Genomic DNA, 23038 nt, shown 5'->3' on the forward strand with positions numbered 1-23038 from the left:
CTAAAAAATGAATGGCCTTTATAGCTTTTGGACTATTCAAATGAACGAAGGAATAATTTTAGCTTGAATATTCAATTTGTACTTACGAGGAAAAGCACAGAAATATCATTTAAACTAACTCCGCATTTTATACCTTTTTGTACCACTTAAATAAACGAAGGAATAAATTAGAGTGACCTATTTTTTGTGTCAACCAGAGGAAGGTTCATTTTAACTAACTCAGCATTTTATAGCTTTCTGGGGCATTCAAATAAACGAATAAATTTGAATGGTCTATTTAATTGTGGTGCTAGATTGTATACTATTTTGTCTATTTTTGTGTCACCCAGAGAAAGGGCCATTTTAAAGTTTTGCAGATCAATTTTTGTACAAGGAGAGCCATATTACTATGTTTCTGTCTCTGTATACCATTCAAAATAAACGAAAAAGGGTCAATTTTAAAATTCGAATCTTTTGTACCAACAGAAAAAACATTCCGTTTTAAATAAGCAAAACTGGGGTCAAAGACCAAAATGCTAAGCAAAATGCATTGCTAAATAAATTTTAATTGCCCCTCTCAACAATGCCTGGCTCATAATTATATGGTTAATGGACGTGTGTTTAGCGAATTAAGTGCAAAGTTTCTCGATAACTAACTATATATTTGAACGTTAAGATTTAACAGCATGAGCTGGCATTGGTTACAGATGAAAAATATTCAAGTAGAAAAGAGTAACATTCAATTTTAACTTAATTCTGTACAACAGACTCCATAGCAACTATCGTTACTAAGGGATGAAGACCTACTAAAGAAAAAAGAAAAAACAGCATGCTTGACTATTTTGGATTATCGTGCTGATAGGGGAAAGGGTGAAGAAAACCCAGACAAAGAAGAGATCTTATCAAAGTAAAAATCAGCTCACCAAGGAAGACAAAAGTTTCCGAAGTTTCAAGTTGCCCACCATCTATAATAAGTGCTGAATTATTCAACTCTCAAAACTATTATTCTCTGTGTTGCTGCAGATATGTAGGCTTCTCAATACTAATACACTTTAAATAAAAAGAAGAAAAGCTACGAATGCGTTACCTAACATTTTTGTTAGTGTAGTGAGGGTGCTAAGATACAGTATGATGAGCGCAAATTCGTTTATTATATGACATAGGCCGCCTTACTAGAGTGTAACTCAAACAGCTATTAACATTCTTTTTTTACTTCTATGCTTTAGTGTAATTTAATTAGGAAAAAGCTGCTTATATAGGGTATTTTACATGACGAAAGAGGCTATTTAAAGTTATTTAGCAATGCAGCTTCTTTAGCATTTTGGTCTATGACCCTAGAGTTTTCCTTATTTAAACGGAATATGTTTTTTCTGTTGGTACAAAGGATTCGAATTTTAAAATTGGCCCTTCTTCGTTTATTTTGAATGGTATACAAAAAATGCACAGACAAAGTAATATGGCTCTCCTTGTACAAAAATTGATCTGCAAAACTAAAATGATCCTTTCTCTGGGTGACAAAAATATACAAAATAGTATACAATGTAGCACCACAACTAAAGAGACCACTCAAATTTATTCCTTTATCTGAATGCCCCAGAAAGCTATAAAATACTGAGTTATTTAAAATTGTCCTTTTTCTGGTTGACAAAATATGTCACTCAAAATTATCCCTTCGTTTGTTTAAATAGTACAAAAGTTATAAAATTCTCAGTTAATTAAAATAGTACTTTTTCGTCTTTTCTGGTTAGTACAAATTTAGTCCTTCGCTTATTTAATCAGTATAAAATTGCACAGAAATTCTGCGCTAGCTAAAATGGCATTTCAGTTGGTTCAAACCTAAATAGACCACCCAAATTATCCTCAGTTTATTTAAATGGCACAAAATGGTATAAAATGCTGAGTTAGTAAAAATGGACCTCCTTCACTTTTTTTTTTTTTTTTTGTTTGGTAGAAAATTGAATAGGCCACATAAATTTATTTCTTCGTTTATTTGAATAGTACAAAAAGACATAGTCCACCAAAGTTTTATTCATTCTTCACTTTTTCTGGATCTAATTACTCCATCCACATTTCTTTCCTCGTTTATTTGAATGGCACAAAAAGGTACAGATATTCTGAGGTAGTTCAAAGGGCATTTCTCGTACGTATAAACAGTAGTACACCTAAATATATTCCTTCGTTTACTTGAATAGTACAAAATGGCACAGAAATTCTGATCTAGTTAAAATGGCATTTCTCGTTGGTACAAAACTGAATAGGCCACACAAATTTATTCGTTTGTTTATGTGAGTAATGCAAATGGTACATAAATTCTGAGCTAGTTAAAAATGGAATTTCTCGTCGGTACAAAATTGAATAGGTCACTCAATTTATCCCTTTGTTTATTTAAATAGTATAAGATGATTTAAAATATTCGGCTTGCTATAATGGTCCGTTTTTTCTCGTAGGTACAAAAAGTAGAAGACCCATATTTATTCTTTCCTTTATTTTAGTAGTACAGAATGTACATTAATTCGGAGCTAGTTAAGATGGTCTTTTTTCGCTTTTTCTGGTTAGTACAAATATATTAATTTGTTTATTTAAATAGTACAAAATGGTATAAAATAATAAGGTAGTTAACATGGATATTTCTTCACTTCTTAAAAATAATACATTCTTTTCTGTTTCTTACAAAATAGAGTAGAGTACATTTCTTTGCTTTTTCCGGTTAGTACTAATTTATTTCTTATTTCTTTGTTTATTTAAATATACAAAATGGCATAAAATTCTGAGCTTGTCAAAATGGCCCTTCTTCGGTCTTTTCGTTTATTTAAATAATACAAAATGGTATAAAATTCTGAACTAGTTAAAATGGGCTTTTTTCGCTTTTTCTAGTTAGTACAAATTCATTCCTTTGCTTATTTAAATAGTACAAAATGGTTTAAAATACTCAGCTAGTTAGAATATTTCTTCTGCTTTTTTTCTTGTTGGTCAAAAGTATATAAGCCACTCAAATTTATTGCTTCGTTTGTTTGAGCAGCACAGAAAGGTATAACATGCTGAGCTAGTTCGAATGGCATTGAAAAAAGTGCTCATAAAAGGGAACGAATATTCCCCCATTATTCTCTGTTATGTTAGTAGTCTTTGGTATGTTACATAGGAGTGCTACTAAAATATGCATTCGTGGTCGCTGTGCTCCTAGTCTTATGTAATCTGTACTATGTTATGAAGCGGTTGAAAGAGAACGAGTACACACCCCACTGGTATATTCAATGGGGGAGTCGTAAAAGAGAACGAGTACATACCCCATATTCGTTTTTTACCATTCAAATAAGGGGTCATAAGACTACAAAAAGTTACTAAATCTGGTTACAAAAAAATCGGGTATCTGGTTGTCGGGTAAAAAACGCCACCAAGTGCCCCCACCCTACTGACGGGTATGTCAGCTGAATAGGAATTTACACGGACAATACCAAAAGCGTTGCTCGCACATCTATGTAAGGAATGGTCGCATCCAGATCTGGCCAGAGCCGTTGATATGACCCATATTGCAGGGAGTAGTGTCACAACAAACTGCCTGCACGAACTTCAAGCAATATGTTCTTCTCTTCATGATAATAAAATGGAAACACCAATTAGCCTATCCCGACCATCATGTAATAATTATCGGTAACCTGTCGATAGTCTCTCTACTAATCAAATTCGGTAACTCTATCCATCACGACTCTGGAACTCACTAAAGAAATAATAAACACTTCTGACCAGAGTATATACACTTGCTTATTAAAAACTAAATTACAGTGTAACGGTTTCGACAACTTAACGTTGTCTTCATCAGACACTAACTGAAAGAGATATCTTAGAGCGTAGATATTTATACTAAAAGTGAAAGCCCTTGTGTGCATGTGAAGCCTGGGTCGTACTTCCCCGGGCGTCATCTTTCGGCCACCTGCCCTGACTTAATTACCCTCCCACCTGTGTTTATCTTTTCCAGACACACCTGTTGTTTATACTTGACTAATTGCCTTAAAACTTTCTCTTAATCTTCCTCTGATGCCTATTAGATATAAATAACAGACTATACTACATACAACTAATTATAAATACAGCAATATAAAAATATATATAGACATAAAAAATAAACTATAAAGTATAACAATATAAAACTCTATATAACTATATACAATATTAAACTATATGTAATATTAAATACATGAGTATAAATTACATATAAATATGTTCAATCTTGTTTTTTCACTTCAATTTGTTCCAATTTATCCCATAGATCATGTATTAACTGTCCACTTGTCCAGTTCATTAATTTGTCACTTTTTCTTTATCCTTCGTGCTTCCTTCCATGTCCTTATCATTGGTCTATTCTCCCTTTCTAGCCCCCTTTACACCTTCCCAATCTATATCATGTCCCGTTTCTTTAACATGTTTATAAATGGCATTATTTTCTCTCTTAAGTCTCACATCATCCCTATGTTGTTTAATTCTCTCCCTAAGTTTTTTCCTTGTTTCCCCTATGTATATCATATCACAATCCTTACACGTCACTTTATACACTACACCTTCATCTTTCTCACATATTTCCTTCGTTCTACTTTTCGCTTCCTTAATCGCTTCCAAAATTCTTCTTCCTCCTTTTCTGTATGTCTTCACACCATCTCTTCTAAGTAAGTTCTTTAGTACTTCTGTTTTCTCCCCGATGCTCTATATCCCGTGCCATTTGTTCTCCTCCTCTTCCTTTCTCCTTTCCTCTTCAATTCTGTTCTTCCTTAACTTCTGTCTGTTGTACCCGTTCTGCTCTAGTAAACTGTGGAACTTCTCTATGTCCTCCTTCTTTTTCTCCTCTTCAGTATCTATTTCTTCTATTCTTCTCTCCATATTCCTTATGAAGTGTCTTTTGGTGCTGTAATCCACATCACTTCTTTCGTGACAGTAAACTCCTGCCGCACATTCTTTCCTATACCATCTTGTTGTAAATCATCCATCTTTTCTCTCTATAGTCATGTCCAGGAAGTTATATAATGTTGTTCTTCTTCAATTCCATTTCCAGTCTTATACGTTTTTCTTCATCTTCAACTTTCTTTACGAATTTTTCCAGTTGTCTCTTTGTTCCTCTCCATACTCCCAAACAGTCATCCACGTGTCTGCAAAACAATATTAGGTTGTTTCCACCTTCTTCTATCACTTTCTGCTCCCATCTGTTCATCACCAGTTCTGACAACACTGGACTTAATCTTGAACCTATACTCAGTCCTTCCTTGATCTTGAGTAGTTTGTTCCCTATTTTACAAAAAGTGATTAAGTGGTCGTGATTGTGGTTTGGAAGTGATTAAGAAAGCGAAAAGTAGAACGAAGAAAATATGTGAGAAAGATGAAGATGTAGTGTATAAAGTGACGTGTAAGGTTTGTGATATGATATACATAGGGGAAACAGAGAAAAAACTTAGGGAGAGAATTAAACAACATAGGGATGCTGTGAGACTTAAAGAGAGAAAATAATACCATATATAAACATATTAAAGAAACGGGGCAATGATATAGATTGGGAAGGTGTAAAGGGGATAGAAAGGGAGAATAGACCAATGATAAGGAAATGGAAGGAAGCACGAAGGATAAAGAAAGAGAAAAGTGACAAATTAATGAACTGGACAAGTGGACTGTCAATACATGATCTATGGGATAAATTATTGGAACAAATTGAAGTGAAAAACCAAGATTGAACATATTTATATGTAATTTATATTCATATATTTAATATTACATATAGTTTAATATTGTATATATTTATATAGAGTTTTATATATTGTTATACTTTATAGTTTATTTTTTATGTCTATATATATTTTTATATTGCTGTATTTATAATTAGTTGTATGTAGTATAGTCTTTTATTTATATCTAATAGGCATCAGAGGAAGATTAAGAGAAAGTTTTAAGGCAATTAGTCAAGTATAAACAACAGGTGTGTCTGGAAAAGATAAACACAGGTGGGAGGGTAATTAAGTCAGGGCAGGTGGCCGAAAGATGACGCCCGGGGAAGTACGACCCAGGCTTCCCATGCACACAAGGACTTTCACTTTTAGTATAAATATCGACGCTCTAAGATATCTCTTTCAGTTAGTGTCTGATGAAGACAACGTTAAGTTGTCGAAACCGTTACACTGTAATTTAGTTTTTAATAAACAAGTGTATATACTCTGGTCAGAAGTGTTTATTATTTCTACAAATTCGGTAGTAGTTTTCCATCCCAAAGCAAAACTAACGCACTTGATGAACTCTGAAATTGTTTTTTGTGTTCCTGTGCAACTTCCCTATGGATTTTCTCTCGGCATTAGTGAATGGAAGACATATTTATTACTAGTTCCTATACATCATGGCCTAATGCTTCTGTGGTCACTGTCAGATCTTATCAGTGACCTTGTATCGTTCAAGAGCAGCAACCAGTCTTGGAGTAATAAAATTAGTTTTTCCTGTTTTACATCTCTAAAGAGGGTCCGAGCACACACGCATCTATTTTTATATTTTCTCTACCATTCTCAGCTGTTTTTCTTACTTGAACTGCTTACCTCCATGTATTTTGGTGTATAAAGTTCAAACAAATTATTTTCATAAGTGCATTTTCCTTTCCGTTCCTCTTTCTTTTGAAGCCATGCATATCACTTTATTTCTTTTCGCCCCAAACTCATGTCTTTACCAAGTATGTTACCAGGTCGTCCCTTCTGTCTTTGAGACAAAAGAAACTCTACCTTTCTTCATTTCAATAATACCTAGAGCATTAGCGTGTGCTATATCAAGTAACTCAGGCAAGATATTCGAGAAGGCTACTACTTCTTTTTGCCTTTGCACTTCCCTCGAAGTTTCATTGTTCTGTAATGCTTACCATTTCTCATACAATACAATCAGCTTGTCAACACTGCGTTGGACATCCTTTACCGAGATTCTTGCCTTTGGCCAAAATATCTCAGTTTCTTTAACACTTAATCGTGCACTTTCCCTCACTGTCAGATTTACCGTTCTCAAGTTTTGGAAAAAGACACTCAACACTTGTTTGTTTGATGGCAATTTATTTCCCAGAATCTATTCATTGGCACTATCAATTAAACAAGTTCTTTTTAGACACATGTTTGTATCCGCAGCTTCCATTTTTCCATTAAAGCTCTCTAGAAAATTGAAATATTCAACTGTTAACCCTGACATTTGAACTAAAATAAAAATTATGCATTTAAAAAAACAAGCGTTTCATTTCCATCCGAAGATGGGTGGGCCGTAGAAGGCAATACCTTCTCTGTGGCCAGAGTTTAATTCTTTCCTCTGTAGCTTACAAATACTGAAACAGATATAAAATATTTTGGTGAGCTTCAATTTAATATTAAAAATCGAATGTCAGACAGCAAAAAGTACTGCAAGTAAACAAAACTTTTTGCCTACAAAATTATAATTAAAATATTTCCTATATTTATGCATTTAAACTTTAAATAACTAAAAAAAAGAACTTACAAAGTATAAACACAGTATTTGGTACTGCCATATATTGACCAACTAAGAAACCAAATTAACTAGGAAGTAATTACATTTTATTGAATATGACAGAAATAAATATGCTAGTCCAATAATTAAATGCAGTAATACAATTATCATCGTTACGGTATTTACTAAGGTTAATATATGATTGAATAATACTGCCAGAAACACAAATTTGGCACTATTTGAAAGATACTTTTAGTCGTTTAAGAATTATTACCTGTGGAAAGGAGAAATAATTTCACAGGTAATAATTCTTAAACGATAAAAGCTATCTTTAAAATAATGACAGATTTGTGTTACTGGTGAAACGCTACCTCAAAACGATATGTCACATAATCATCTTCCTATTTAAAAATTTTGACCGGAATCCAAGATGGCGGACTTCAAGATGGCCGCCATGCCAATACTATACAAAATTAGTCGTATCTCTTCCTCTAGTCCCATTATCCAGGGTATCTTCGCATTCACTTAAGGCGTTTCTAAATTACAAGAGTTTATTCCAGATTTGTCCCATATACTATGTTTTGTAATCGGATTCAAAACTTTAGGTCTCTTGCGGCATCATTTAATATTATTCAATGGAGGTCATTTTTCTTCGGACTTAATTTAGTCCCACATGCAACCATATTAGGGGGCTCGTGCAAAGAAATTCGGAAATCAAAAATTAAGGACCACCCTCCCATACATGAATATATAACGTAAAGCTAGGCGAAACATATCAGTTTGCACCACTCAGAAGATATCTGAAAATACATTACATATGAAATTGATGAAATAAATCGATCGTACAACATATACTCATATGTAAGAAAGAAAAACGAAGCACTTGGAGGAAGGATTCGATCCCAGGACATTTCAATACTGCATGTTGATCGCAGTAAATAGTCTAGCTCACTTTATATTAATTCTAGGCAATCCGATCGTTTCGAAGCCCTATGGATAACATGGTTATTTGGTATAAGAGAACCAGACCCAAAATAACTGTCGTTGTCGCTTTATATTGAACTATTGTACAGCAACGTAAGGAAATTTATTCAGGAAGTTTACTTTGTTCTGTCAATGTAGAAAGTTTGGTTTAACTAGGAATATTAAGCAGCTGAAAGCTTAAGTGCTAAATTTACAGTATTTTATTAATAAATAATTCATATTTATTTATAAAATTCATGTCTATATATTAATCATTTTCTCTAAATATACCAGGAAATTATGACATCATTCATTTAGGTTATGAACTATTAAACAATGAACAGTACCTCGGAAACAATACCTTATTAATTAATATTTTGTAAATGACAGAAAATATTGCAAATAAATATTAATGTTCCTCTTTGGTTTTTGCAATGTGCGAAAAAGTGTAAGAAGACGGGACGGGACTAGTGGATGCAATTCAGGGATAAAGACACAAAATGGGACTTATTGCACTCTAATTTTAGTTACATGAATTAAAATTAAATGAAGCTATCTAGAGTTACCATGAAAGGTACTTTCAGGAACGAAAAATACATTTTGGCTTGAATGGTTGTAAATAAGTACCATAAAGCTTCATAAATACAAGTCATGAAATCTCTTTGAATATATGCGTATATGTACATATCAAAAATGAAATGATATGAAATCTTTTGTGTAACATTCCATGGTTGTGCCGCGTGGGTAAGGGAGACTAATAAAACTGCAAGGGGATAATGAGGATACGGAAGCACTGCGAGAAAACCCACGTACACGATGTCGTCCACCATGAACTATTTTGCCTGGTATCGAACCAGAGAACCCAGGAGGAAGAGATGAGCGCTCTATCACTGAGCCACTGTGCCTCCATATTGGAAAAATAGTTATGTTCTCTAACTGACACATTAAAAAGTTAATTTTAAGACATTACATGAACGTAAATAATGTGTGTATCTTAAATGCGATTTTTTGTTTCTCATGGATAAAATTGAAATTCGAGTGAAATCACTTTTGGTGCTTTTGTGCAGCTTTCAATATGAATAAGATTTAAGAAATAAATGGTGTACTGTTGGGTTGGGTAATGTACAATATGTAATAAGGTACCTGCGGACAAGAAAATCTGTACTTTATGTTAGTTGAAGTTACATCTACTAATAACTTAAATACTTGTATTTAACAACAAGATATTTCAAACACCAGAATATTGAATTATTATATTGATATAAACTTATATTTAACGCTTATATTTATCTTTTTAACACCGACTCTTCAAATTAAATATCTACTCTATTTTTCCCCTCGTGTTGTTTCGAATACAATGTCTGCTTTCAGCTTACCGTTTGTTTGTTTGTTTGTTTTCTTCTTTCTTTCTTTCTTTCGTTAGTTAGTTAGTTATTTTACAAAGCCTATATGACACGTGTACTTACAGTATAACGTGTAACTTAAACTATATGCACGCCAATCGCGAATATCAAACACATCCTCCTTCCACCAACGGGAGACAAGAACACTAACCATATAATCACGAGGAAACGTATGAGTTGTCAGGAACTACGTGAATTAACTACGTCAGTAACTACGTGAATTAACAAATATTAATCCACAGTCCACACACACATCATATACCCGTGTACCTTAAAGGTGCTTTCCCTGGGTTGCAGCACTAAGAAGTCTATGTGCGAACTTTGGTCCATATCCAAGATCCGGAAAACGGATCCGAGGTTTGGGTCAAAGATTCAGATCTGAATGAAAACGTATCACGGTTATGCCGGCAAGGCTAAAAGATACGATAATGATAAGAAATTAATGAAATGGGGAAATAGAGAAAGTGGGAGGAAACGGGAGAACCGCCGAGAAAATCCACGCACACGGCAGATCTGAGGTTTGGATCCGAAATCCATGTCGGGATCCGGCTAGATCCGGATCTCATTGGGTTTGGGATATCCGGATCCGAACATTGTTGGTCATCCCTAATCTATATATATTTAGATGAATGTATATTCTTTTAACTCCGGAACGTCTGGGGCAATCTTGGCATACATACAACTTTCAATCTAAAAAAAAAAAAAAAAAAAAAAAAAAAAACATTGTGGGAGTAACCACTCCAAGGGTTGAGAGTTCGAAGGAACGGTAAATAAAAACAATGCAAACCGACAGATATTAGCGACTTCCCAATGTTGTTTAAGTTCAAGGTCATTTCCATTGGAAGTGTGTTGGGGACGGATAGGTGAAAAATAAAATTTCAAAAATACTTAGATTATTATAGTTTTCGGGGTCTGGGAAATGTCTGACCCGTTTGAAATGTCTTTTAGAAAACGTAGTACCCACTTCTAATAGCTCAACAATGATGATTTTTTTTTTTCTCACAGTTACTTCCAAGCCTGGTTTAGTAACAGCTATTGCAATTTAATGAATTTGCCATTTGTGCTTGTAAATTTCCCCGACGTCCCATATATAACCCCTAGTTATATAACGCTGTTATCACAAATTATAATTATACTTGGCATTTTGCACAACATACATAAAAGATTTCGAAAATTTTATTTCTAAGTCCTCTCAGGAATATCTGGGTTAATCAAAGTCACATGATATAAAACCACCTTGACGTAGGTACTATGTACGAAAAGATATTTCAAATGGGTCAGCCATTTTCCTGACTCAGAAAACTAAGGTTTCGACACTATCCTCAGTTATTTCCGATATTTTATATTTTACCTTTTCTAATCTATCGTGCCCACGGGGGCCGAACATGGACTTGAAACCCTCGGGACTGTCAGAACTCAAGCAGCTCCGAAAACTATGGATTTGACACTAATATGCGTCTTTCTCGATTATTTTTACAGGTCACCCTCTGCCTACCCTATCCAGGGAGGGAGTGCTAGGGGCAGGGTTTACCCAGGTGGGCCCAGCTCGAAAAAACCCACCTGAAAAAAAAAAACACTTTAAAACCCACCTGCGTTTTTGACCTATTTGTTAGTATATTATTGGTACAACTAAGGTGATAACATTGTAAGTGATTTTTATCAGATTTTAGACTTTCCTTGGGCGAATTAGAGGTTTTCACGTTAGGGTATACAACAACATTTAACGTAAGACCTTTATAAAGCTCTGAATGTGCTAACTGAATTAAAAGAAACTTACCTTAGCTTGAGGTAGTTATAGAACAAATTAATGTATGGATTATGGTTATAGCCTTTTAAAGTAAAATAAGCAATTTTGTACTTTAGAAAATATTTTCCGTGAATAGTGTGCTCGTCGACTCGGCGACACCGAGGGACGTTATCACTCATACGTTTGACGGGTTTAAGGTCATATGTGCCGGTACTAATAGTACATATGTAAATACATTAGTAAAACTATTAGTATTATGTCTTACCTTTGATGTAAAAAACAAGTTTTTTCAACTAAAATTTGGTTGAACAAAACAGTTTAGTTCAGTCATTTGTTGCTACTTTTCAAATAAGCATTATGTAGAATCAACACCAGCAATAGCGTAAAAATTCTTTTCAAATTTAAGAAGCTTAATGTTCGAGGTTACGAAGACTATGTAACGCTTACTATTTCAAGTGCTGAGTTCAAATTTCCGCACTAGTGGAAGTTTTGATGTACACGCCGTGAAAGAAGTGCTCGAGAAATTCCCGAATTAAACCGCAGAAAGATCGGAATGAATACTTCAATAATAAAACTATTTATTTTACGCTTAAGCCTTCCATACGTCCCGTAAAAAAGTGAACAGTCCCGTTTTTGGGTCCGATTGTCCCGCGCCCCCGTAAATTTAGTCGGGACAGGGAAATGTCCCGTATTTTAACTCCATTTCATTTCTGCTTATTCGAAAAGTGAAAAACACAAAATTCTGACATTGGCTGGGAATCCTGTAATTAGTGAATGTACAGTACGCTGTGGCATGTAACAGTTTTGAGGAAGTTATTACACCACCCTGTTCGACTTGATAGAGAGCAAAATTTGGAATGTTATTTTTTCCATTGAACTTGATGGAAACACGGATACTCTCCGGAACATTAAATTTTAAAAAAAAAAAAAAAATGGCTTTGAGTGTTTCTACATTTACAAACACGGGGGAAGATGGCTGACCTTTTCTCCAGCAACATATTAGGTAAGTTAACAAGAATTATAATTCTTTTCAAAGGCTAGGGGCTCAGAATTGTGCTTTGGTCCAAGTCTTAGAAAAATGTAAATCTGTTCCTGTCAACAATTACACACGACACAGGGAGAAAAATAAGCTTTTCATCAGATTAAACTGACGAACGTAATTTTGGCAAATACATCCATGTAAATAAATATTGCTAAACGCGCGAAAAATATTGAAGGTAGATTGTTCCACTGATTTAAATAATTTGCATATTGTTTTCTGTAAAGCATTTTTATAGCACATCATAAGTTTTTAGGCATCTTCAGTCTATACAATTAATTGCAGGGTACGAAGAGAGAAAAGCACTGCTCAAGAGAGAAAAGCTGCTTAGTGAACTTTCGCCTGTTATATTCTTGAAAAAAAAAAATAAATAAAAATGAAATCTTTTACTTTTAGTCTCTTTTTAGTTATGACTGCTATGCTCAAGGTGACGGTGATGATGAGAAATAAATGAAATGACGGAATGAAGAAAGTGGGAGGAAACGTGAGAATCCCGAGAAAACCCACGCACAAGGTGTTTGTCCACCACAAAGCTCACTTGGCGCGAGCTGGGATGGAACTAGGGACCCCATGCACCAGAGGTGAACGCTCTACCACTGAGCCACCGCGGTCTATTATACTTTTGTTCATAACCAGACTATAGTTCAGTTTATTGTGTTGGAAAGTTGAGGGGTGGGATCTGAGGTGTCCCGTATTCTCATGGAGAAAATATGGCAGGTTTATTTGCGCTGGAAGATGTTAATTTCATTAATTGTATCTTTGTTTTAAATTAATAGACCCCTTTGGGTATTCATATTTGGTGAACGTCAGTCAGGCTTCTGCATGACTTGATCTACATTTGTTCGTTTGTCTGCCGAGCTCCTTCATGGCTAAGCGGTTAGTGTACGCGTCTTCGGCGTGGGTGACCCGGGGTTGCTTTCCGGAGAGAGCTCATGTGGTTCGGATTCCACTTTAATCAGTAGGTCCCGTCTCATATAGCCTCGCTGCTGAAAGGGACGTTAAACAGAAAATCAACTCAACTCGTTTGTCTGCCTGTACCACACACACTACAAGGTACAACTTTCGGCCTTTTAAGTTAAATTTTTCACAGTACAAGAAGAGACACTCTAAATTTCCTGTAGATTTTGGCGGCATACCAACGAAAAATATCAAAATAGCGGCCATTTTTTCAAAACAGCGAGTATCTACGCTACGAAGCGCAATTTTCAGTTAAGTTGAAATTTTGGCGGTGGAAGCACAAGATATGCTAAATTTGCATTTTAGATTTTCTCGGCGATCGAATGTAAAATTTCAAAATGGTGGCCATTTTTTCAGAACAGCAGTGAGTAGAAAATTGTTGCAATTTGTGGCAATGACAATCTTGAAATATAAATTACAAATATAAATCACATTTTAACATTTTTACCCCAAAGACATTGAAATATTTCGAAAAACCCGATTAAACCCGAAAATACCCAATTAAACCCGAAAATACCCAATTAAACGCGAAAAAACCCAATTAAACCCGAAAATACCCGAAAAAACCCATATGGGCCTAGGTGGGTTGGGCTTTTCAAAAAAGCCTGGGTTTTCTCAAACCCTGGCTAGGGGTATCTTACCACACTGAACGTGGTCTAAGCGGCATTTGGAGTGTCAGTATTATTATCAGAGATTCTTAAAACTATTTATTCGACATTAATAATATGTTGTTTCCGATTATTTGTACCCCATCCCTATCTACCCCTACTCCTACAAACTTAACTACTCCACTGCAATTTTTTCAGTTTGTAAATCATATGTGTACCAAGTAGGTTGAAATAACAATATGCATTTCAAAGTTATGGTGGAACAAACACACACACACACACACATACATACATACAGAAAGAAAGAAAGTGAGAGAGAGAGAGAGAGAGAGAGAGAGAGAGAGAGACAGAGAGAGAGAGAGAGATCTTTATAAATACAGATTAAAAAGAACCGAGAAGAATAAATAACGACTATCAACGCATTTGGCGATGAGAAACTGAGTAGAATAACAAAATGAGAAACTGAGTAGAATAACAAAAAAAAAAAAAAAAAAGTTTTCGGTGTATACTCTTTTGCTATCACAAACGGAAGTACCGAGTATAATAAGAATGCCCTCTCTAAATTTTTTCATCAGCTGACATCCCCGTTCTTGTATAAGCTTGGGCTTAAATGTCATCGGGGTTGGTACCAACAATTAGGCGACCCTGAAAATGCAATCATCAACGATGGATCCCGATGGATTTGATAGTAGTCTCCATCATCTGAGACATTTTTATTTTTCACCCCTTCTCACCCTCCATACCGATGGGGACTGAATTTGTAGTTTAACGGTATCTGAAGTAGGATTATTCTTCTGAACTACGAAAAAATTACGGATTTGATACTAATATCGTTTTTTTTTTTTTTTTTTTTTTTTTTTTTTTTTTTTTTTTTTTTAATCGCTCCCATCCCAACCACTAAGGATGCTATTGGGGCTGAACGTGAACTTAAATGACATCAAAAGTGTCACCTCAGCAACCTCCAAAACTATGGATTTGACATTATTATCTATCATTATAAAGAGTGCTAGGAGGTTCCCTCTCAGTGAGCTGAACTTGCACCCAAAGGGCACAGGAACTGTCGCCACTCAACCTAGGGACCCGAAAACTATGGATTCGACACTACTATTGGTTGTTTTCGATTATGTTTACATGTCATCATAGGGCGTGAGCCTGGACTTAAACGGCATCTCGAGTGTTCTTGTTTAACTAATCAACCCCAGAAACTATGGATTCAACAGTTATATCGATCGTTTCCGGTCATTTTTATGTGTCTCCCACTTCCCGTGGGAGTGCTAGAGCATCTTAACACCCACTAAACTTGGACTTAAACGGCATCGGGACTGCCACCAATTCAATTAGACATACTGAGAACTATTGGTTCGACACTAATGCAGGTCATTTTCGATTATTTTTACATGTCATCAACAAGAACCTTAGGTATTTCGCATGTTACCTTATATACGTTTCTTAAATATGTTACCGTATTGTATATTTACGTTTCTTAAATATATTACCGTATTAACGATCACCTGCATGGTTCATACTTGTATTATACATGCTGCAACGAGCGAAACCTCGTTTCGTCAATTAAGAAAATTGAGTTCCCTCGTGGCTAAGCTGTTAGTATATGCACCTTTGGCGTGGGGGACCCGAATTAGATTTCCGGCTGAAGATTTCCGACATGTAGTTCGGATCCAATGTTAAGCTTTAAGTCCATGTGTTATAGAACTTCAGTGCAAAACAGGACGCTGAACAAAAATAAAATAAAATAAGAATGATGGAAATTATTTCGATGAACTGCAAAAAAGGAACAGACTCTTTTAGTTATCCTGTAGAAGTCCGAGATTATTCCCAACGTCTTATTGGAAGTATGTGGCTTGCTGCTACGTAAAATTACGCTTTAATACTAGTTCCTCTATTGTTAACACTTTCCTGTACCATATACCTACTTTTCTGTGCTGTTCTTCCATTGTTACAGAAAGTGTTGATCGAGTTGACAATCCTAGCATAGGATATATAATAGAAGGAAGAAAATGTTTTAAGAAAACATATCCGTATTTACATATTTTATTTTAAGTGAATTTATATCGGATCGTCTAAAAAGTATTGAGCCTTTCCCGCACGAGATATCGTAGTGTCCTAAATCTCAGAAAGTATGAATTGCAACGGGTCAGGCCTAGCGCCATTTAACAGCTGACAGACAAAGCTAATCGGTTTGCAAAAGGTCTTGAAATTTATTTAATCAGACGTAAAGTATTGTGATATAAAGATGAGAAGATTTTCCGCAAAACTGCGCTACATTTTACAATTTTATTTTGATATGGCGCAATGATGCAAGTCCCGTGAATGAACGTATGCCGTTTAACGGCAACATACATTATCAAAAGCAAGAGTCAAAGGACGTTTCAGTCGCTTGTGATCTGTAAAGTCCGATGTCGCAGTTGTCAGCCGATCACAACAAAAGTGGATGATACTATAACAAAAGTTGAGCAAAACCAGCATGTAAGCAGTCATTACATCGCTAAGGACTAAACATCCATCATACAGTAGTAAACCATTTGGAGAAAGCGGCTGCAAAGAGAAACTCGACGTTTGGGTGCCACATGATCTGGCTCAAAATCATGTACTCGTTCGAACTTACATCTATGAATCTCTACTGAAACTCGAGCCATTCTTGAACCATTTGATCACGAGTGATAAAAAATGGATAACCTACAAGAACATGTGCGAAAAAATCGCAGTCAAAGCGAGATGCTCCACAGCATGTAGTGCTGTTCATATTGACTCCCAGAAAGGTACTATTGTGCGTTTGGTGGGATTGGGAGGGCAACGTGCATCACAAGATGCTGCAGCCGGATAGAATGACTGATTCGGATATCTACAGTCAATAATTAGGAAGCGCACCTAGCAATGTAAAAGAAATGGCTGGAACTGATCAACAGAAAGTGTGACGTATACCACGTTGACAATGGCAGACAACATACATTTTTAAAATCCTACCGAAATTTGGAGAACTTCGGGGAGGGGGGAGTTATGCCATATAGCCCGGAAATGACATCATCGGATTAAGTCTGCTTTTTGTCTCTGCAGAACTCCCTGAATAATGTACAGTTAATTTCAAAAGAGGCCGTGAAAAGTACGTGTCAAAAATTTTTTTGACCAAAATTCACGTAAGTTCTATAGCAACGGGATTATGATGTAGGAAAAATGACAGATCATCAAAGAAAATGGCGCATATGTGCTTTTCTAATGTTATTTTCAAATCTCAATGAATGTATTTTGACGTCCAAAGACTCAATACTTTTTTAGACAACCTGATAATTACGCAAACACCTTGAAAAATTCACAATTTTTGAATTGTCAGTCTCATTTATGAAGCTCAAACGTGAAAATGTTGGTGTATGTAACATATTTTCATGTAAAACGACTCTACACAATCATTATATTTGGGACCGGCTATTACAATTTCCTATTGTTTTGCTATATGGATTCAGATAGTCATTGCATCACTGTTAATAAGTGCTCTGTTGTTTACTAATCCCATTCTTCACAACTTTAACCGTCACACTATATAACCAAACACAAGGATGGGAACAACCTGCTATGCTTCAAGACAAATTTCATCATTCTAAAGCTGCCGAGAGAAGGTCAAGTTCCCCAAGTACGCACTCACAAAATGGAACAGCACGATATATATATATATATATATATATATATATATATATATATAGAGAGAGAGAGAGAGAGAGAGAGAGAGATTAATATTTTACGAATATGCGAAAGCTTTTGAATGGGATGGTACATGTTAAATTAAAATCGATAAGAGGATAAACTAATATTCACTTTGGAATGAAATCATCTTTTAAAAAAAAGCAGTCAATATATAATGTAAACAAACTTACCTGTTCATTTTCCGCTTGTGTTGTGCCCAAGTATTGCCATATCTCTGCACATTCTGGATTTTGCTGCGCAGCGGATTCGAAAAGTAACACAGCACTTGGTAAATCTCCCTCCGCCAACTTCTTTTTACCTTCTTCAAAGGGATTGGGGTGATCTTTAAGTGGATTTTCTTGTTCAAAGTTATAATCCTACAAGACAGAGAGAGAAACAGAAAAAGCTATTATCGAAAATATTCTTGTTTCTGCATTTAAGTATCAAACAAATATAACCGAAACAGCAAAATTAGAAGGAAACATGAATTACACTAGTTAACAAATTTAAACTTTTTGTTTGTTACATGAGAAAAATCACCTGATCTTAAAGGAACTTTTTGCGCTGAATTCGAATATGCACTCGGTTTCTCTCCATCACGTACAGTTTTCCCGTAACAGAGGGATTTTCGGGAAATTCCCTCAAAAATTTCCCTTTTTCAGATATTTTATTCCCCTAGCTCCTGTCCCCTTACATATAGTAACATAGAAATTATACCTAAGTATACCTTGATTTATATTTAATAAACCCTAAAAGTTTCGTAAAAATCGCTTTCTTCTTTCTAGAGAAATAAATATATTTGTATGTATACTGTGTGCACTGTTTATTGCACCTGATAGTAATGCTTTCAGATCTCCTAAGTTGGGGTAAAAACGATTTGCTTTATTACTACAAACACAGACATAAAAATGAATATTTACAATAGTCAACAACACACTTGTATTGCTCTCTGTAAATTAGAAACGTGTATAAAAATAGAATGTACTTCCAACGTATATTTTTTTTAAACGTACAGTATATGTATATCTTAATACATATATATACAATTCTCCAAGTTCTCCATATATATACACAATTCTCCATATATATATATATACAAGGCTCCAGCAGTGGAACTTATTGGATGCAGAAACGAACATATCAGTGTACAGGAAAAGGCATGTTCAATTTTCAAGCTATTTCTCAATGCAAGATAATGTGTGCGTATGTACGGATATAAATGGGTTGATGGCGGAGCTAGGAATTCCTTACGTTCCAGAAGAATGGAGGTTATTTATCGACGCGTCAAAGGTCAGCCTTAAAGCTGTCCTTTTACATAATGGAAATAAAAAACCTTCTATACCACTTGCGCACTCAGTGAAGATTAAGGAATCCTATGACACCATGTCAACTTTGCTAAATCTTATAAATTACAAGGACCATTGTTGGCAAATATGTTGTGATCTCAAGGTAGTTGGTATTTTATTAGGACTGCAGTGCGGTTACACGAAGTACCAATGTTTTTTATGTTTATGGGATAGCCGAGCTGATGACAAACATTATAAAGTGAAGGAATGGGAACCTAGAGTGAATTACGTACCTGGAGAATGCAACGTCAAATACGCTCCTTTGGTAGATCCTAATAAGATATTACTACCGCCACTTCATATCAAGTTAGGACTTATGAAAAACTTTGTCAAAGCCATGGACACATCTGGTGAAGGTTTCAACTATTTGCGAGATAAGTTCCCTAACCTGAGTGATGCTAAGATTTCAGCGGGAGTGTTTATTGGTCCCCAAATTAGGAAATTAATGCTTGATGATAGCTTTGACAGCAAGTTAAACAGTGCTGAGCTAGCTGCCTGGACAGCATTTAAGTGTGTTGTGCGCAACTTTCTGGGCAATAACAAAGCTGAGAGTTACACAGAAATCGTACAGGACATGATACAGAAATACAAAGAGTTGGGTTGTAGGATGTCTTTGAAAATCCACTTTTTGCACTCCCACCTCAGCTTCTTTCCTGCTAACCTAGGTGCTCTCAGCGACGAACAGGGGGAAAGATTCCACCAAGATATAATGGCAATGGAGAAAAGGTACCAGGGACGATGGGATCCTTCAATGATGGGGGACTATTGTTGGGGTCTTGTTAGAGAATGCAACATTTCTTACAAAAGAAGGAAGTAGTGTACGTTTTTGTAACCCAATGGAAGTTTCATATATTGTGATAGTTTTGATTGTCTTTTCATGACCTTTTGGTACATTTGTATTATTGTTTATTGTAAATTGTCACACTTGTAAATTATATTGTATTATATTTTATATATGTGTTTGTGGTAATAAAGCAAAACGTTTTACCTCAACTTAAGAGATCTGAAAGCATTACTATCAGGTGCAATAAACAGTACACACAGTATACATACAAACATATTTATTTCTCTAGAAAGAATAAAGCGATTATTACGAAACTTGGAGGGTTTGTTAAATATGAATCAAAGTATACTTAGGTATAATTTCTATGTTAGTATATGCAAGGGGACAAGATCTTGGGGTGTAAAATAAACGAAAAGGGAAATTTTTGAGGGATTTTCCCGAAAATCCCTCTGTTACGGGAAAATCGTACGTGATGGAGAAAAACCGAGTGCATATTCGAATTCAGCGCAAAAAGTTCCTTTAAGAACAGGTATTTCCTTTTATGTAACAAAACCTTTGTTAACTAGTGTTATAGATGGAAAAGGGATGTACGTGTAATTTTAATGGGAAACAATTAAGGCAGAGAAGAACAGAAAGGCAGTATATGATCACCAGCACAAGGGGAACATATATATATATACAGGATGTCTGAAAAATCTCCTGACATAGGGTAACGCTAATTATCAGAGTAACAACAAAATGTAAGAGGGAAAACCGTCTCCAAATATTATGTTTTCAATCTCAAGTGAAGGGATTTTTTTTTTTTTTTTTTTAATCGGACGAGCCGTTTGGGCTGTACACTCTTTATGCGCCCAATATTAAATAAAAATTTAACGTTGCCGTTTAGCTGGATCCACAACAAAAAGTAAATGCGAGCATGTTTGAAATGGAGGTTGGCCATCGACACGTTAGTGTAAAAGAGAGTCACTTCATTCACTAATGTTGTGGGTCCAGATAAATGGCAATGCTGCATTTTAACACTGGGCGCATAAAGAGTGTACAGCAAAAAAGGCTCGTCCGATTTTAAAATCCTTCATTTTAGATTGAAAACATCATATTTGGAGACGGTTTCCCCTCTTACATTTTCCTATAATTCTGATAATAATAGAGTTACCCTATATCAGGGGACTTTTGAGGTACTGTATATATATATATGAGAAAATTGGAGGAATTGACCGGTTTTCCTTACATCATACACTCTATGGGTCAATTTTCAGCAGAAAATAAACATGGAAATATCTAACACACGAACGGAGATATCAAGCAAATAATCTCACAAAATAGGAAAGTTTCATAATTTGCTACGGGTTGGAATCTTTCTAGGTCATACATAACCTAGTGCAAATAACTGAAATGAATATTTAGTTAAAAATCGAGGAAAAAACAGAATGGAAGAATTACATGAAGCAAATAGAAGATAAAGAACATGAAAAAAAAAAAAGTTTAACATTTTTAAAAAAGTATTCAAATTAAAAAAAAAAACGAACACAGAATTTGATACATACTCTCTTACATACTGAGAACATAAAATTGTAGTTATTTATTTATTAGTGACTTTTTTTACGTGGTGAAGTTAAAGCTCTCTGAGCACTTAATCACGTGCACATACTGTTTTTATTTTTTAAAACACAAAACACGTGCATATATTTATAAACAAAAAACAAAATAATAACAAAAGAAATTTTACCCACATAGAATTCAAAAATATATACACTGCTAACCGAAATAATGTCAAAATTTAAAGAAAAAAAAAGAACCGTTTTCAAACTAACACAATGTTGTCAAATATTTTTCAAATAAAATGTTTTAAGCATACAAACCAAACAATATCAGATTGGACAGAATAAAATAATTACCATAGAGCTAGGTTAGGAAGAGACAGTGAAGTGAAAATCATTAATATGAATTGTGTTTTTCAGTCCTCAGAGTGATAAAGTGATTAGTGTATCAAACGTGGCCGTTTACAATTCGATTTTTAACCACTCCAAGCACTTTTATTCTTTTCATTTGGTTTTGCCATTTGAGAAAAACACTAAAGAACAGTATAAAACGTAATACGTATACCAGATATCGTCAAATACTAACATCAAGAAGATAACGTTAAACTGAAGCAATATATTTGCTAGCTTGTCACGTAAGTATAGATATAATATAATGTTTGAGAAAGTTTTCCAAAATATCTTCTCAGAGTACGAGTAACACAATACTGTGTTCAAACGAGAAAGCAAACAACACGGAGAAATGTTACGTAGTACATTCACAGGTGTCAAATAGTGAACCAATTCTCCAGTGTAAGGTCAGGCTGGTAATAAAAATTACGCAAAAGAATTCCCTGACTTTTCCGGTGTTCCAGAATATTTCTTGAAATTTTCCTTGATATATAATTAGCCATACAGATTTTCCCATGTTGATGGAGAAACAGGACCGAGAAAACATGAAAATAATGAGAAGTAAGTATATATTTTTTTCCGAATCAACTAGAAAAATGAATAATATAAAACAACTTGCAACGTATTTTATTATGGAATTACAAAACATTTACCTAACAGAAATTTCTGTACAAAGCAAGAAACTAAGGATCGTCCCTAAAACTTGAATCAGTAACCTTCATCATATATTGAAAATTTCGTCACATGTTAAAAGAAAAAAGTCAGTGAGACATCATCGACAAAGTGTCGATGTAACTACATAAAACAGGCTGTAATATATTACGTCTTTAGAAAAAATCAATAGTATTGTACGAGAATAGTGTGATGACTTCATTCTCTCTCGAGTCTTTGCAATCACAATATTTAAACTGGTGCGTTTTCGTTTTAAGTCTTTATTATCAAGTGTATTCTTTTGTGCATTTATAAATGTATTTTTTTCTTTGCTGATATTGTCTTTATTTTTTGTATTTGACTAAAAATTTGTTAAGATAAGACGCTAACTATAAACAAAATTACTAACTAAATTTCTACAGCGCGATAATTTTCTGATGCAAGAATAGTATAGATTTCCCCACTGGATAACTTTAAACCAC

At 34.8% G+C, this 23038-nt stretch overlaps 1 protein-coding gene across 1 annotated transcript in view; it reads right to left on the reverse strand.

Annotated features, from left to right (window-relative positions):
* Positions 1-23038, reverse strand: part of LOC145671219 (peroxisomal targeting signal 1 receptor-like) — a 375788-nt gene that overhangs the window by 100791 nt on the left and 251959 nt on the right. The window contains exon 8 of the mRNA XM_081740101.1: positions 18039-18224. Coding sequence (XP_081596227.1) covers positions 18039-18224 — 186 coding nt within the window. The remainder of the gene's footprint in view (positions 1-18038; positions 18225-23038) is intronic.

This window comes from Thermobia domestica, chromosome 15, assembly GCF_964235325.1.
Source record: "Thermobia domestica chromosome 15, izTheDome1.hap1.1, whole genome shotgun sequence".
Lineage (NCBI taxonomy): Eukaryota > Metazoa > Arthropoda > Insecta > Zygentoma > Lepismatidae > Thermobia > Thermobia domestica.